General features: G+C 42.0%; 1 protein-coding gene across 3 annotated transcripts in view; it reads right to left on the reverse strand.

The window, feature by feature from the left end:
- Positions 1 to 12,849: 12,849 nt before the first annotated feature.
- Positions 12,850 to 18,551, reverse strand: part of epha4b (eph receptor A4b) — a 57,022-nt gene continuing 51,320 nt past the window's right edge. For all 3 annotated transcript variants that reach the window (XM_037277041.1, XM_037277043.1, XM_037277042.1), the window contains 5 exons: positions 17,492 to 17,701; positions 16,371 to 16,520; positions 16,099 to 16,292; positions 15,354 to 15,491; positions 12,850 to 15,277 (listed from right to left, as the gene is read on the reverse strand). In XM_037277041.1, coding sequence (XP_037132936.1) covers positions 15,178 to 15,277; positions 15,354 to 15,491; positions 16,099 to 16,292; positions 16,371 to 16,520; positions 17,492 to 17,701 — 792 coding nt within the window. In that variant the 3' untranslated portion in view covers positions 12,850 to 15,177. The remainder of the gene's footprint in view (positions 15,278 to 15,353; positions 15,492 to 16,098; positions 16,293 to 16,370; positions 16,521 to 17,491; positions 17,702 to 18,551) is intronic.

The raw sequence follows: 18,551 nt of genomic DNA on the forward strand, positions 1-18,551 counted from the left end.
CTGCACATTCACCTGCGAGATGAACATCATCAGTAAGCGCAGCAGTCGGGGCGAATAGCATGTCCTTGTTTATGTATCATCATTTTTTTTATTCCACACCTGCAAAGAGATTACATCAGAGGGAGCGTGCAGATGAAACCGGAGAGCAGGAGGGCAGCGGCGGAAAGCGGTAGAGCCGAAATGAAAACAGGAGATTACTGATCAATGTGTAACACGGGATGAATTTTTCATTCGCTCTTTTGTGAGGTTTTCTTATCTGGAAACATGAAATGCTGATATTTTGGTGTTTCCATTGCAGACGTCTGCTGTATTGTTAGATGGATGAGAAAGCTGTCAATTGTCAGCATGACTGCGCGACGTATCGGCGGCATGATGTTCAAATTGCATTTCGACGAAGAGACCCCAGCTTGGCCTTTTGTCGTCGTTGCCGTTTGTATGGCAGAAAGCCTTTTCGAGTTTTAGATTGTTGTCGGAGTTTCAACGACGTAGGAAATTCTAAAGATAAGCCAGCTGCTACCCTGCTCGGATGACACGGTTAGCTTGCGCTCATGTGGTTAGCATCCAGATTAGCTGGCACGGACAAGGTTGGTGTCCTTGTACTGGAGATCATCAGCGAGCGGCGATGCATGTCTGCATGCTGATAACGTTTGAAACATTAATGCGACTTTGAAAATAGCACATTAGGGGTGTATTGACTTTGAGAGGTAAATGCTGGCAGGTGTACCGCTGCGCATACACACCACATGCATGCAGACGCGCTCAACACCCCCACGTCCTTGTAATTGCTCTTCTCATTGCCCCAAGGACGGCGTGAGGTGGCGTATAAGCTACATAATAAAACATATTCTCCAGGTTGGTAATGCATTTTTGCCTCCTCCAGCTTGATGACAGCTGGAATTGAGCTCCCCGTGTTGCGGAAGGTGATCCATACTAAATTCCTCCCGGCGGCTTGGAGCTCTGTGTCAGGGAGCTGACCTTCTCCTGACAAGTAGTATAATGAGTTTTGGAAAATAAACGCCCTCCACGAATGAGTAAAGTTGCGATTCAGGTTTTCCTTTCATATCTTAGGTAGAGGGAGGTGACGCTTGTATTTTAATCACCAAGCTAGCACCAAGCTAGCATCCCGTGATTTTTGTCAAATAGAATCACAGCTGTTGCACTTGTCAAGTGGAAGATGAAGACTTTTAGTTTCCCGGAGATCACCTGTACTCCTTCTGGTGTAGCTTTGATAAAACACGGGATGTTTGGCGTAAATGAAAATGCTTTCACTTCACCAGAGCTGTCATTTATTGCGGGAGGCGTCGCTGTCATCTGTGAGAAATGAAATCACTTTACCATGGGTACCATTCACTTTTGCCGTCATATCTCCGCTTGAAAAGAAAAGAAAAAGTGAAAACCCTCCGACTGACAAGTAAACAACTCTTAAATCATTATTTGCAATGTCAGTTCCCATTATGAGTGACGATTGTAAGAAGATGAAGACTTTGCCAATCGGTTTTAATCGGCAGTGGACAAACACACTAACACAATTTAGTGTATTCAATTAACTATGAATAAAATGACCTTAATGTAAACTTATTTCGACCAAAACATGTTTTTCTAAGATCGAGTGAGCCAGAGAGCAAGTGTTTAATGACCAATTCAATGTAATCCCCTTAAATGGGTGATTATTCACGGCAAGGCATTTCATTTACATCTTGTACAGCATTGCGGATGATAAAGAAGTGTTCACTTTATACCGAATTAAATTACCGCATTGATTTTTTTTCTTTTCGGGTCCCTCTTAAACTATTATTCTGCATAAAGGCAGCTTTGCGCATTAATACATCTTGGAGCATTAAGCGTTTCCGCCCTGCAGTTAGTCATTCCTCCGGGGTTTATCTTGCCGGTCATTTGCACGGTGTTAAACATTGTAGCTTGCGCTCTATAGTAATAAGATTCCGATGCCTTGCTCTTGCTAAGTAGTACAAGAAGGGAAGACACTTTAAATACACATTTGCTTGATGGTGAGCAGGTTCCACGCACATACACACACCTGGATCGGCACACACCAACCGCCTGCCTGTCAACGTCTTTTAAAGGTGAAATTAAGTACTGCCGCTTTGATTCATAGCACTTCCAATTACAATGGGAGAAAAACTGCGTGTAATGACTGCAACTGTACTCCTGAGCGTGTCTCATTTATACAATGGTGACACCCGAGATGGTCTTTTCAGAATTTTGTGCTACTTGCTGAAAATCGGATAGGCCATACATAAGATGCTGAGATGTGATCTTAATGCACACCGGAAGCAGTGCGTCGCTAAGATCTATGACGTTAAACTCAGATGTGTGTGTGTGTGAGTGGAATGATGCTACTGAGAAAATGTGCGAGCAAAATAGTTGAGATCAATCTTAATTGTGTTACGTGAACAATCGGGCAAAATACTTGACAATCAATTGCAGTAATTGATTATTAAGGCCATTCCTCCACTGAACTCAATTGAGTGCGGGGCTTTCAAAGCATAACACACAGGGATGATAAGACTCTGATTGAAAGTGAAGCATGTGTTGCTCTTCTTTGCATTGGCTCCCAAAGCTGACCCGGGGTCAGCTGTGACGGATGCGTGCTCCTGTTTTGCGACTGACAGACAGACGGGCGGGCATGAGGGCTGACGCCGGTGCAGTTTGAAAATGGATTGGCCGTGCCTCTGCATGCTGCCACGACCATTTTGGCCAACTGTCTATCACGAGCGGCAGGTTGGACATTATCTGCTGAAGCCCGCTTCACGTAGGCGGGCGCGCTTCTCAGAGCGGTGTCTGCGTTAGAGCCGGACGGGAAAAGAGATAAAAGATGGAGTAGACTGACAGATGTTGATAGATGGAATCTTTCAAGGTTAGAAACATGAGGACGGGCAGCCTGAGAGATGCAAGTAATTAGTAAAAAAAAAACACACACACACAAATAGTCAATGTCTGATATCAGCACGGGACACAAATGTTGCCTCCTCTTGTAGACTGACACGTAATGAAGATGGCTTTGGCTTTGCACCAAAACCAAAAGATGAAGTACAACAAGAGAATCAATTCCCTCCTCCCTCCTCTCCACTTCCACTCAGAGAGAGATTTACAGGCCAAGTTATGACAGCAAACAATAACGACAGCCATCTTTCACTCCGGTAGTCAGACGAGACAGTAGCCGCACACAATCGAATCGGCCGCGGTGTCGTATCTCGCATCTCGCATGTGTGTGTGTGTGTGTTTGATGTGTGTGTGTTTGTGTTTCTCCATGTCATCACTAAATGTGATTGTCCTGCATTGGATTTATCCATTCAATTTATTGCTGCCAAAGATAAAGCACTCATAGCAACGAAAAATTGACTTTTATTGGCAGTGTGGCATTGTATGGCAAGCAGAGATGGATGAAGAGTGAAACTTGAGAATATGAACGGGAAAAAAAAACTAAAGGGCACTTTGAGCAGTGATGGGCTGAAAAGCAGGATGAGCAAATAAAGAATGAATGTGTATAAAAAGAAAGAAATGGACCAGAGTTGCTTAAAAGCTGGATCAAAGTGTGCATGGATCAATAGATATGGATGTGACTAGGGAGACTTTTAAATAAGGCCTTTGCTTATGTCCTTAGATCCAGTTTCACAAAGAAACTCAAACTGTAGCGATCAATAAAAAGCCGAGTGCTGTCCAGGCTGGAGCCGGTGGCTCTTCTTGTGTGGTCCTGTCTGTGTCTCGAGTTGGCTCGGTTGGGTACTCCTGCTTATGTCCGCACTCTCTGGATGCTTCAACAACAGCATAATATTATATATATATATTATATATAACAATATATGTAGAAGAAGATATACATATACCGTATTTTCCGCACTATAAGGCGCACCTAAAAACCTCAAATTTTCTCAAAAGCTGACAGTGCGCCTTATAATCAGGTGCGCCTTATATATGGACCAATATTGAGCCACTACAGCAGGCGTGTCCAAAGTCCGGCCCGTGGGCCAAATGTATATATCTTGTATATGGACAAAATTTTAAAATGGGCCATTCATTGAAGGTGCGCCTTATAATCCGGTACGCCTTATATATGGACAAATTTTAAAATGGGCCATTCATTGAAGGTGCGCCTTATAATCCGGTGCGCCTTATAGTGCGGAAAATACGGTCGGTGTACGGTCCAAGTGCAGCATTTTGCCTGTACGTTTTTTTTTTTAGCGTAAGAGGCAAGCCAGATGAGCCGAGTCCAAGATACAGGCATGGGAGTGCTCTACATAATTTGTTAGTTTAACAACAGAATATTGTTCGGCCAACACATTGCTATTTTAGCGACGCTGTCTGCTTGCCAAATGACCTTCGGGAAATGCCACAGTGCACAAAAACACCACATGAGACTGACTGGTGGATTTCTTCAATCAAATTATTAACACAAGATGCAGCCACAAATGACTGTCAATGATATGATGTTGGCTGAGTATGATTACCTTGATACTTAATGGTACTTTTGTGCACACGCCACTAATTCATTCGGAACACCACACACACACAGATACACACCTATGCGGTCTTTTTATTAATTCCTGACCAGCCAGCGTGAGTCATTGGCAGCCTGTGGACATCTGTTATTAAGATGCAGAGCGTTGCTGTGCTCCAGTGCTTCACAGCAGCCTCTGGCTTGCCCTGTGTCAATATAAATACTAGGCTGCATTTGACTAGAATGTAAGTTAAGCTAAAGGAGAACTCAGGTCAGACCGTTGATTCCTTTTCAGGTTTCAAAATGAGGCATGCATCTTATATGTTTTTCCCACATGAACTTGATTTGACCTTCTCAAAACCTTTGACTGCACATGTTGAAGTGTTCAACATGCATAACGTGTTCCCTGAAGAAGCTGAACGGGAAATTCTCAACAGGTGTTGGATCTATGAGAATTTCAAAAGATGTCCATTTTCTCCCAAAACATTCGAGTTGGAATAGTCGTCGGCCTTTATGTTGGATTTTCCACAGATCCCGCCCCATGTCAGCTCGGATTAATTTTTCCCTGAGTCCAGTTTGGCTCCCGCTGTGCCAATGTCACTTTCCCTGACGACTCTTTGCTTTTTTTTCCTGTGTGCCCCTGCTGTCTCATCGGCCTCTTTGCCCTTTTCCCTGTCAAGAGACGCCCCCATACTGTATGTAAAACCATTTGCCTATCAAAATGCTTTAATATGACACATTGATCCCGAACCAAATCTTTCTAACAGCTTGTAAAAGAGATGATTTCGGTCGCATTCCAAACAAGACATCCGGCACACTTATTATATGAAAGGCATACTAGAAAAAGCACAATTTGTATCCTAACACTGTTCATCATAAGCATGACACAAAAATCAATATTCTCACACAGAGGCACAAAAATTGCTTTGAGAAATGTCTGCGTTGTGAGTTTTAAAGTGCGTGTCAAATAATGTAACCGCCAAAAGAGCTACATGAATAATCAGCTAATTATATAAATTACGGAGCGACTCTGAAGATTTGAAAGTATTTATACGGCTTTGTTCTGAGCATCGCGGCAGCCTTTTTATCTGCACGTCAAAAGCAAAACAGATCACCGAGACCCTCCTGCTGCTTGTGAAAAGGCAGCTAAGTGTGTTTGACTTCGGCGAACGATCAAAGCGAGACTGCTGGCCAGTTGGAGGCAACATCTGCATTGTCGTGGATGAAGAGCTGCACGTGACGTTCACGTGAGCTGCTGGATTGTTTGCTCCAACAGGAGTCACGGAATACAAAATTCTCACCCAGGATTTCAGGAATCGTCAGAATCACGTCATCGGAACCAAATCGGAACCAAATCAAAACCAAATTGAAACCAGATCAAAACCAAATCTCTCAATTCACTTTTCAGGTGTCTTTAAAAGATATAAGACAAAACAAAATCCAATTGAACAAATCCAATTGACCTTCTCCTTACATGTATTTATAAAATTTCCGTCATCTGAATAATATTCCCCGTCTCATATCCAACCCAATTATTTCAGATGAACAAATCCAAATCAAAACACATTAAATAATAGTAGTGCCCGGTAAACATCACAAAGGCTGCACAACCTGTTTGGTTGAAAAAATAATTTCATGGCAAGGCAATAACATTCCACGCCAGTTCATTTTTTTGTCATGGATTATTACACAAAGGACAGAACTGCCTCCTGAAAAGAAAAAAAAACAAAAAACTGATTTGAGGGTATTTAGATACAGTCGATGGATAGATACTAGGAATTGATTCGGCGTAGCCCTTTAGCTCACTTTCAGTGTAACAAAGCCAAGAAAATGTAATAAATCATTCCAAAGGTGGGCCACAGCTGATACTTGCCTCACTTACATTTCATCTTCATGCTTTTGGTGTTGCAAATTTCTGCGTGCTCAGACATCATGAATATAGATGGGACGCATGCAAAATAACACATATCGTACATGTCGGAGATTTGATCGGGAGCCCTAAAGCGCTCGGGGCCTTAAAATCAGTCCCTGGCATCAATCATGCTTTATAGCTCGTCACACAGTGCAGCCCCTCGCTATCGAGACGGAAAAGGAGGAGGCATATTAAAAAGTGCAAAATAGAATGGAGGGAGAGATGAGGGTGTGAACGTAAGCAGGAAAAAAAAAAAAGGCCGCCGGGGGAAGCGTATATATGTGTGTGTTGGGCTATTGCATCAACCTTTCCAATCAATATCCATTTCCCAGGGCTGTCACGGTGTTGTGAAAGAGCTTGCTACATTACCAAACTGAAAGCGTCTGATCCAAAATAAAATATCACCTTCGGTACAAACCGACACATTCATCTTCATTTAGCAAACACTCGGCTTTTGGTCAAAGCTTTCATGTGCGCTTTTTTTTGTTGTTGCCGTAGTTGAAATATGGATTTGTCAGATTGACGGAGCCGGCCAGCCGGCAGCGTGTTTTTGAAACACTTGACATGCGTGACTCCATATTTTTGGATTACACTGTGGGATTGAAATAATGGCTATGACTCATCCGTTTAGGAATACACACGAGAGACCATCCAAAAAATGGCAAGACATTTATGGAAGGCTTTCTCGGAAGTGCTGTCATTCCCCTACTTGTCTTTCGGGAGTCTTCAGATGTCGAAATTTGTGTATCACGAATGTGATTATTTACACATTGTTTGTGTTGCTATGGAAACATTTCTTTTGCTTTTTTTACTCTTTGGACCATGTGCACACACAAAATCTTTATTACAAGCTAGATTATTTTCGTAAATGTTACGGTACCAATTATTTGGCTTTAATTAACATTATTGAATTATTAAATCAGTCAGGTGGACATCAGACAAGGCTTCTTCTACGTCAGCAGTTGTGTAACACACTACTGCCACCTACAGGACTGGAGCAGGGTTTTGGTTCCATTTAGCTTTTGCCAGGGCAACAAAATGTGTCTATCTTAGTCACAGCGCTGGAAGTTTTCTCCCCGAATAAAATGATCCATAAAAGCTCCAAATGATAATTTCCTTTGTGTCACAATGACACAGTTTGACATGGAAATTTCCGTATGAGAAGCATTTTTTCAGTCAAGATGTCGTTGTGAACGGAGCAGGCTTAAAAGGTGAACGCGGCTGGATCTCATGTGGGAACTCTTGTCATCCCAATTGTGCGCCTTTGGAGCACCTCCTCTTTCATGACAGCTTGTCTCTCTGATGTGGAGAAGCGTGACAGAAGCCTGATCCACCGAGTTGCATCTCCACTTCAAACGCTGACCCAAGTGACCTGCTGAAGTGCATTCGATACGTGCCGTCCCGCACACAAAAACACAAACGCAGGGATTTCTCTGGCTTGACTTTTACGCCTGCCCGAGATGTCTCCTTTTCTGGTCGCTGCCAATGGTTCATTTGGACCTCTAACCCTGCCTGAGGACAAGAGCTGACAGCGGAGCACTAATGATCTCAGTGGTTCATCACTGCCTCTAGGACTACTACACAAGGGTGATGACAAACCAGAATAAATGTGTAGAACACAACGCCTTAACATGCGGATTGATGATTGAACTCCCCGACATTTTTGACGCCATTTTATTTATTTATTTATTTATTTATTTTACAGGATGTCTCGCCGCATCTTAGGTTTTTCATGTAATTTCAGAAGGTGCACACATAAATCCAAATAGCTGGGAAAATGTTTAAGAAGAAATTTAAAAAAAAAAAGCGGACCCGCAACTCTGCACTACAGTTTTTACTGTTCCACTCCAGTACTGTAGGTGACATTATTTTCAAATCCTAAATTTCAGTAACTCACTGGCTATTGCCGAATAATACACACACCCCAAATCAAAATTCTAAAAGTCAAATCAGCTCAATAAACCATTTTTTACATCGCTTAACTTCATGTACGTCACTAGACGGAACAGCCTGCGACAGCTTTTTGAGATGCTTCATCGTGTTGACTATCTCTCTATTTTCAAACAACAGACGCGTGTCCTAATAAAACACGGGAACATAAACTAAAACGATGTAGCTTAGATGCAACTTTCATTATTTTCTGTTCTATTTCCATGGTTGCCTGAAAGCCTAAAAGCCTTCATAAATTACAACGTTATTTAGGTCAAACCTCTGTTAGGAAGCGCCGGGATGATTTAGAGCCTCAACTGGCTCCACTAACTGCTGTGTTTGTGCTTCAGACACACTCAAAACACATTGGGAGGAAAATATGACAATGTTGACAACAAAAAAAAGGGAAGCACATCATGTTTTTGTGTATTTAGTGAAACGGACCGCTAGCTGTGTCAGGGCTTCCTTGCTCTGTTCATCTTGTGTGGTCAAACATGAGCTATCATAGTTGTGTGCTCACTTGCATGCTTCGTGGTTATGGATTGTGGTTGTGGTTTTACGCTACCAAAACAGATTGAACTTGTAATTTGATGGAAGGAAAATTCTTGAACCGGCACAGGAGTGACACATTTATGACCAGTCAAATGAATAAGAGCATATCTTTAAAACAGATGTTATGACATTTATTGATACGCACCAGTGCTGGCATCACAAAGAGGGAGTGGGGGGGCCCCAACCCCAAGTGTCAGTGGTGGGAATTTACTTTTGGATATTTTCTATTTTTATTTTATTTTTTTCAACATTTCCACCCGTTGAATCATCATTAGCGTTTTCTGAAAATTGGATTTGAATTTTTTTTTTTTTCTGTTTTACAGACCCTGCACGCCCCTCTCAAGGAAAACATCCTAGCTCCGCCATTGGTGGTATGTACAAATTTCAAAGATGTACATAAAAAACAAAAATGTGTGATGCTCAAGAAAAAAAAAAAGTGTTAGAATATTAGGAATCTAATGAACGGTCCAATTGATGAATTACTTGATTCAATCCAATGCCAGTAGCTCGAACATTTTTCAAAATAAAACTGTTGAGTCTTTTTGAATGAAAATCAGAACGATTGGACATTTTATAGGATCTTGAATTTTATCAGTTGGATTGCTCAAGTGTCCGCATTGCATGTGCTTGAGAAGCTCAATGTCCTTGATTGGTTATTGACCCAACACGACCAATAGTCCTCTTCATCTGTTTCAGTACATTGACTAGCTTGCCAAGTGCAAATCACTTACACTTAAAAATAGGCTTCATTTTTCTGCAGTCTCCACACTTTCAGCTCACAAAACACAAAAACACTCTTTCCTTTGCTATTGCAACTTTTTGTCGTATAGCCTCATATTTTTCAGGGGAGGAACAAAAGTAGGATAGAACGAACGCATGGGAGAAAATGATAAAAGACATTTGAATACAGAAAGAAGATCAGCGGTGCATCTTTGTCTTTTGATGCCTCGGCGTCTATTTGCAATAGTTAAGACATCTCAGTAGCACACTGGGATTTTTTTTTGAAACATGCCAGGGAGGATTTACACCTCTGATTTGAGAAAAACATTTTGCAACAGACTTTTCCTGGCGCGCTCATAGCCCCATAGAATTCAGTTTTGTGGTTTCAAGGCTTCCCCTTGTGTCGTCAATACTTGCTTTATTGACTCTATAAAAACTGTGCTGCGTTATACTTTGAAAAACGAAACTCAAAAGCTTCGGCATTTATGCAGCCAAATTCTAGTCCTTTTTTTTTTTTTTAAAGTCTATTCATGCATGCTGGATTTACACCCCAATGTTCAAGTGACACATTTCCAAACTCATTTATGCCAACGTAATATAAAATATCATTAATGTGACCTGTAGCACTTGTGATCTGCTCCAAATGCACAATATCAACACGTAGACTCGGATGAAACTCCAGATATGAACGAGGGATGATTGATTTTTTTTTCTTTGGACGAAGCCGCCCAACAGCGCTTCAGCATCAAGTAGGATTTCCACATCTGTTGGGGATTATGTGGTCAAAATGATCTCAGTCCCTTCGCTCCCGTCTTGCTTTCCCCACTTTATTTTTTCATCCAAGATCACACATGACATAGTCTTTTATCCCTTCCGTTTTATCTTGAAATCTGCTTTTGATTTCAGGTGGTTGGCCAATACATTAATTATTCCTTTTTTTTTTTTGGGGCACTCAGTAAAAATATCAATCATTGTAACTTATGAGTGAGCGTGACTGATGATGCCCTCAAGGGTTCTGATTTGGTTACCGTATTTTCCGGACTATAAGGCGCACCTAAAAACCTAAAATTTTCTCAAAAGCCGACAGTGCCCCTTATATATGGGCCAAATTCTTAAATTTAAACTGGCCCGAAGCATTGTGTCATGAAATCAATCATAAATGGCCCGCTGAAGACTATGAATTATGAATAAAAAAGACTATGGATCATTATTTTGTGATTATAAAGTAATTAGTTGAAATTGAAGTTGAAATAAAAAAGATAAAATGGAGAATGATTTGATTTGGATTAAAAATCTGACATGATGGATTAATGATGCGCCTTATAGTCCGGTGCGCCTTATAGTCCGGAAAATACGGTACTAGGATTTTATACATTGGCAAAATTGAGCTGTGGAAAAGGCTTTGATAGTTACTTTAGAATTGAAATAGAGTCTGACTGTACATTGTGTTTCATTTGATTTGCATTCAAGTGGGTTGGGAAAGTAGATTTTGGTTGACAAGCATCCCAAATGTAATTTTGATATAAAATTCCCTGTACTGTATTTGTAAATTGTTTTCTGTCCTCCATTTAAAGTTCGAACAGCTTTAATTCTATTCCGTTAGCATCCATTTTTTAGTAGTCACAACTCTTATTCCTGCGGTGAGAGCGAGGCATGTAATGTGATTTCTAGCGCCAAGCTCAGTTTTCAAATTCAATCAGGAACTTTGATTACTGTCAAAAATTTGAGACAGGAAATGGCTTTGATAGCAAACTAAAAATCCGGCGAGACAGCAGACGTGTGTGCGCGAGTGTGGAACGACCAAACGCGGAGTCATATTTGATTAGCGAGGACGCGAGTAACGACACAATCGCACATGACAAAGTTTAACAAGCGTCTCAGGGAGCATTTGCTCCGTTTTATATCTGATTTCTATTTTTTTTTTGGTAACCCTTGGCTGTCCTGATGAATCTATAATCTTTTGCTCTCTTGTATTTTCATGTGTGTGTATGTCAAATCCACCCATGACAGCCTGAATGAGCGCACCAATTAGCATTCCTTTGGGACTGGCCACTTGTACATGTATGTGATAGAAACATGGCAGGCTCATCAGTCATGTGTGGCCTATTAAAGTGTTCTCCATAGGGACACGTGACCTTTTCACAATACGCCTATAGCAGCTGTGCGATGAATCAATTGCCCGTGCCATCCTCGGTGTTATTCGGACTAAACACGAGAAATGCTATCCTCCTGGTGTCAAGACAAAAGGCCTATCTTACTGTTTGGCCTTCATGGCACGTAATAATGGCTTCCATTCGAATAGACGCTGTCGAACAAATAAGTCTCTAGTCTCACGAACCTGCCACGAGCAAGTGTCAGAAAATTGGTAGTTTGTCTCGGAGCTATAACAAAGGCAGGATGGCGCCTGTGTAAAAAGGGATGGCGGGGAATAGTTGCTACAATATGTGGCATTTATTTGTAAAAAATAAAAATGTCTAATATATTGTTATGAAAAGCTGCAATGAACAAGCTGACACACAAGTTGTCTTTGTATTAATTACCAATACTGTTTGCTTTATCTGTCTACGCCTGCAACGTCGATTAGGGGAAATTGAAAATTGGGGAACTGCTAGCTTTCCGTCAGTCTGCCGCAAATGAATTACGACAGGCAGGATGGGAGCCCGTGAGGTCGGTGGAGATATTAAGGTAGCAGGGCAGGGGGAGAGATTGAGGAAATCAAGACCTGCCCTGCCCCTGGAAGGGCTTTTGTATGTCTTGTATGTGTGTGTGTGTCCGCATATATATGTGTGTGTGAGAGAGGCGGGGGAGTGAGTGATAGGGGAATATGGATAATATGATGGACTAAATGAGGCGTAATGGCGGTAACATGGAGCGACAGCAACTGGGCCACTGCATTAAGAGGTTAACTCAGGCCAAAAGTCACTGACCTTCCCCCTCCCAGGAGACAAAATGAAGAAAAACAATGAATGTGCTCGCAGGCTGGACAATATTTGCCTTGCACAAATGTTATGAAAGAATTTCAGCCCACTATCATAATTGCAACAGGGGGCGGGAAGGGGAGGGGTGTGGTTAACTAAGCAACCTTTTATGCTGACCGGTCAGCACTCAACAAAGCATTTGATACTTTAAGGCTTTTTAGCAGCAAAAATAATTAAGCGAGCGTCTCGTATTACTTTCCTGTAAAGGCACTTTGAATTGTTTATGGTCTCTCTGGAGTTGTGTGTGTGTGTGTGTGTGTGTTTGTGGTAAAATGAAAGAAAGGGACAATGCAGGCTGCAGCTGAGAAATTAGAAATATTAGCATATTTATTACAGCAACATGAAAGACATGAGAATGCCTACACCCTTTACAACAAGCAAGACAGAGGAAACCGGCTTGGTGGTCAATCAATATTATTTGGTGGCCAAAGAAAGGAAAAGTGCCAGGAAGTTCAAATGAGTCACTCATCAACATTCACAATCACCGAGATGGACGACAAAGACTTTACCGAGTGAAGTTGGGGGGAATCTGGGATTTGAGGCTTTAAAATGAACGAGTGAGTATGATGCTATTCCAGTCGTATCTGTTGGGTGGGGGGGTGGGGGGGCATTTCATCTTGATGCAACTACAATATGCAACTAAATAGACCAAAGGTGCGTAAATCAATCACATTCGCATTTGTTTAGTTCACAGAACATCGTAGCAATCCAATAAATAACAATACTGTCTGGTTTTCTTTTTGTTTCCCCACATAAAGTAAAAAAAAAAAAAAAAATCATTGAAAACGTGTCGATGCGTGGACAGTTGACGACCAGATAAATACTTCCTCTACATACACTTGACTCCTTCTAATAACCTCTAGAGGGCAACAAAAAGACCAAAATAAGGCATCCAAAAGGCCACCATTCAAGGGAACTCTGCCATGAAATCATAAATTTAGTATGAGTAGAATGCGCTCATGCTGAAATATTTTTGATATACAGTATTTGGAAATGATAAGACAAAGGTTTCTTTTTGTTATGGCATATTGAAAATGATACGCGGTTGATTTTCAGTTTTTTTTTTTTGGCAATAGAACACTTTTTTTTTTAAATAGTCCAAAACTCATGAATTTTATTCTCCTCTTCAAGTGCTATGAACTTAACCTTCAAATCATTTTGTTCTTGTGCCGCAGTAAGTAATCCCCCTGCCCTAGCACATTTTGTTAATTCCTAACGCTAGCCGGTCAACTAGGATTACTTTTGATTTCTATGGTTGGACAACCATCAGTTCGGGAGCGAGCTCGGTGAAGTGATATTTTTCAGTGCAAATCCATATTAAAAAAAAAAAAATCACATTTCACCCCTGCTTGCACAACCACAATAACAGAATCACTGTGCACAGCGGGACAATGATATTTCTGGCCTTTAAATCAGCTCAAGTCCATTCTACTTATTCTAATTTTATGTCCAAACCGTGCTCACCGTTGCCTGTCAACAAAGACGAAGCTTCTCACTCATGCTACATTCCGTCGTTCAAAGAAATATAAGTAGCTCACGCTTTTGCTCTTTTCCCCTGAACAAGCACTCGCAAATCTCCTTCTCATAACAAAAGTGGTCATCGGCATCATTACAAACATTCTATCATTGGAAAGCAACACTGTACATATTTTACACTATAATACAATCATATATATGGTGCCATATGCCACGCTCTGTCCTTTAGAGTTTTACAGAATAAAACACTGAAAATGGGGCTCAGTGCCATCACAAAGTTTTCACCTGATAACTCACAGGCTCACAGAGGATGATTTTAGGAGTGGAAAGTACAGTGACAAGTAACAATCCAGCCATAGAAGAGGAAATTAGGAGTCGTCGTTGTCGGACCCTTATCGCTCATAATCAGTGTCAACTCTGTTTTGACATTTGCTGTCCACCTAAACACGATTCCCTTCATTCAGCAAAAAAAAAAAAAAAGCGGACAATGCTTCTTCATCCGATCGAGATTTTTCTGAATATTGCTGAAAACGCTGAAATGGAAGAAAAGTGACACCGGATGTGGAGCCAAAGTTGAGTGTGATGGAGGGAAGCACTTGCCCTTGTGCACACGTTTATAATACTTCCTCTTTAGGTCCAGTTTCCCCCTCACACCCAAACATTCATGTCATTTCTCTTTGTGTTTCTCCGAGGAATGGAAGATGAAATCACAAAAGCTCCAAAGCAATGCAAACGTTAGGTCCAGCTATACATCGATACGGGCGTGGGACTCACGGCCACCTACATACATACATCGACACATACACGTGTACTTGTGGCGCCTTTTCAAACTCTTCAAGGTGAAAGCAGAAATGAGAAGACATTAAAACCATATTGGAAACCTCACGTGAGAAAAAGATTCCATTTTCTTGTCTTTCCTTTCTGAGTCTTTTTTTTATTTTTTTTTATTAAGCTGTTGCAATGTGAATGATGTGGTAGATGCGGCTCCGAAGCTGGTGGTGTCCATCAAGGAAGGGAAGAATGGTGGATGAATGTGAAGGAGTCAAAGTGTCCATGTCGTCCTCCAACTCAGTGACTTTTAAAAGCAACGGAGTGACGTCTCCATTGGTTGGAGGAACTCTTGGCTCGCTCTCAATGTGTTAATGTGGAGCGTGTTATACTTGGACATGTGTCCCCTGGGTCTGCAGGCTCTGCACACTGGATAAAATCTTCTTCTGGTGGCCGGCTAGAGTTACACCCATTTTAGCCAATTCGCTGCAAAGGAGACCAAAAAAAAAAAAAGTTCAGTTTCATAAAAACTAAATAATACAAGGAACAGTTCTGTCTTTACCTGACGCTGATGTAAAGGATTGAGTCTAAACTGACGTATCCAGAGCTGGAAAAGTTCTCCTTATACTGGCCCATCTTGATGGCCTCCAACCACTCGTCCACAGTGCTCACACTGAATTCTGGAGTGGTGGGCTCCTCACTGTTGAGAGACAAAATGAAAAGTAATCGATTAATCGACAACAAATCGATGATCGAAATCATCATCGGCTTGTATTTTAAAAAAGCGAGTTATCGTTTGGATTTTAGTAATGATTGTCCAAGTCTTATGATTTCATGCTCTTCTAAGTAATAATTCTTTGTTTTCTCTTGTCCTTCATAATTTTGCTTTGATTATAATCGAAAGACGTTTGCAAACATCTGCTTTTATTTTGGAAAATAATAACCTTCAATCTTTGTCATGTGATATTGCTGTTTAATTGTTGTTTTTTTTATCACTAAATACCAAACAACAATATCTAATCGGGGGGGAAAGGTTTTTTTCTAATACACGATTATTCGATTAACCGATTCTAAAATAATTTGATAGTGACAGCCTTAATACTTATACTACTTTGACACTTGGCTACATTAATTGTGCTGTTATCTTTTGTATTTAATGACATGAGGGGGAAAAAACAGTGGGATGTCTTGCGCTTTTCGACTTGTTGCTCAGTAAGCCAGCAAGTAATGTCTGAAAATCTTGCCCTTGAACAGGCACCAAATTAAATCTCGAGCAGTGATTATGTCTTCAGCTCTCTCCCACTGACCTCGCCGGGCTGTTAGCCAGCTCTCTGAGGCTCGCGGGGTTTCTGATGAGCTTGTCCAGGATTGTGACGATCTGTCCAAACTTGGGTCGCTCACTGCGTCCTTTCTCCCAGCAGTCCAACATGAGCTGATGCAACACCACCGGACAGTCCATTGGTGCGGGAAGACGGTAGCCTTCGTCTATTGCTTTTATAACCTACGGAAAAAAAAAAAAAAGAGGCCGGTAAATCAGATCTGCCAGAAATGGCGTTTTGTGGGCTTGATTGTGACTCACGTCTTGGTTGGACATCTCCCAGTAGGGTCTCTCGCCGTACGAAATCACCTCCCACATGACGATGCCGTAACTCCACACATCGCTGGCCGAGGTGAACTTCCTGTAGGCGATGGCCTCGGGAGCTGTCCACCTGATGGGGATCTTCCCACCCTGTAAATAGGTCACACAATGTCCTTAGCAAGGCTTAACTGAATAAGCCACTGTAAGACTTTCATTATCCCAATGTTATGAGGGAGATTTGGCCCAGGAGTGTCATGAATGACATTAGTTTAGTTCTCTAGCCATCAAATTTCCCTTTCTGCTTTCATCCTACACATTTTATAAAGCGCCACTGTATAGACGCAAATTGGGACCCGCGCCTTTTGCCTCGGAAGACCGAGCCATTGTTGCACGATAACTAGCAGTCATCTTTTTAACATGCAGCAGCTGCCTCGGCAGCGCCAAGCATTCTCCTTGTCTGGTCAAAGTCAAGTCAAAGACAAAGCCGCCAAGTCACTGTACTTTAGTTTCCATCGCCCCCTTGTCCGTCCCTAAACATCCTCTCTTATCTCTTAACTGCTCTCACTGGATCCCTCCCTTGTTCCCTCTCAGCCTTATTTGATTCCCGCTCCTCTCTCTCGCTTTCTCTCTCTCTTTCGATGTCTTCGGCATCTCCACCTCTTGCCCCGCCCCCCTGCCAGCGCCTCCAGCTCTCTGTCGACGTCTCCTGACATCAGTGGGTGTGTGTCTGATTGCAATGGAGCAGTCTGCGGCTGATGCACCCCTCCCTGGGCAATGCTAATGCCATATTAAAAATAACATCCTCGACAGTTCCTCCTATGCATATGAATAATGCCGTGGTCTCCTTCCGGGCATTTTAGATGAGTTCCTCCGCCGTGGCTTAACTCACTGACGACGACGGTTCTGTGCGAGGGTGTTAATGCGACCAAAGATTTCTCCAATTTAGCTATAAGTAGGCAAAAGGACTTTATTTGCTCTAAGCTTTTTGCCAGTGTTTGAAACTTCAAGTGTCTCTGAAAGACTTAAATGATTTCTGATTTGGTCAACCCGGGTGAGACCACGATAATACTAGTCTTCAGGATAAAGCGGAACATACTGAATAAAATAGCAATCCGTCTTACCCTGGTGGTGTAAGCGGCCTCCGGGTCGTCCTCCAGAACCCGACTGAGACCAAAGTCAGACACCTTACACACAAGGTTGCTGTTGACCAGGATGTTCCGTGCGGCGAGGTCTCGGTGAACGTAGCTCATGTCCGACAGGTACTTCATGCCCGAGGCGATGCCGCGCAGCATTCCCACCAGCTGGATCACCGTGAATTGGCCGTCGTGTTTCTGCGAGGACAAACAAGAAGAAAGAAGAATTAATGCCTAGTCGCAGAAAGATGATGTCATCACTGATGATGTCAACTGGCTTTTGTGTCCCTGAACAACTTCTGTTTCTTGCTAACCCTACTTGGCCTCTTTCAGCTGAGATTTTTTTTTTTTAACTAAGGACCCAAGTCCAGTTTTTTCTTTGTCAGGCAAGAAGAGCCTGTTGATCGATGACAGTTCAGCTTACCTTCCTCTGCAAATGATTCCCGCCACGGGCCAATGGTACCCGTTAAAAACCCATCCATGTTATCGGTCACCCTTTCTCCTTCATTTAATCTCTCCCTCCTCTGTTTCAATGTTCTCTCCATCCATCTCCGCCTTTGCACGGCTTCTTGTCAAGAGAGAACTATATTAGGTAGATTCCGTCGACGTGTATCCATTTATCTTTTTGGCCATCATCTTTGTGAATATGCACACCGCCCTCTACCAACAACTACGGTTCTCCCCCTTCAGCATCTGTGGAATAAGTTAATTAGCTGGTGGTTTTTTTGTGAGATGCTGATTGATTGGAGTGTCTAACAAATCTACAGACTTCCTCTATCAATCTGACCACTACATTGTATTGCCGGCTGGCTGCTCAGTAAGAAGACTAATGAGGAACCATGGAACTAATTCTTTATCTGTCATTTATCTATCTATCATCTTTCTATCTATCCAATCATGCTATCCGGGAGTATCGTAGAACATTAATGAGAGAGCGGAAGACCTTCCCTGACAGATCTGTGGTTTTGTATTTTCTCAGGGACAGCTGTTTAATAAATGGTCAGCATAATTAAAGACACATACGGATGCCTGGAGCACAGATCAGCTG

The sequence above is a fragment of the Syngnathus acus genome, chromosome 17, assembly GCF_901709675.1.
Source record: "Syngnathus acus chromosome 17, fSynAcu1.2, whole genome shotgun sequence".
Taxonomy (NCBI): domain Eukaryota; kingdom Metazoa; phylum Chordata; class Actinopteri; order Syngnathiformes; family Syngnathidae; genus Syngnathus; species Syngnathus acus.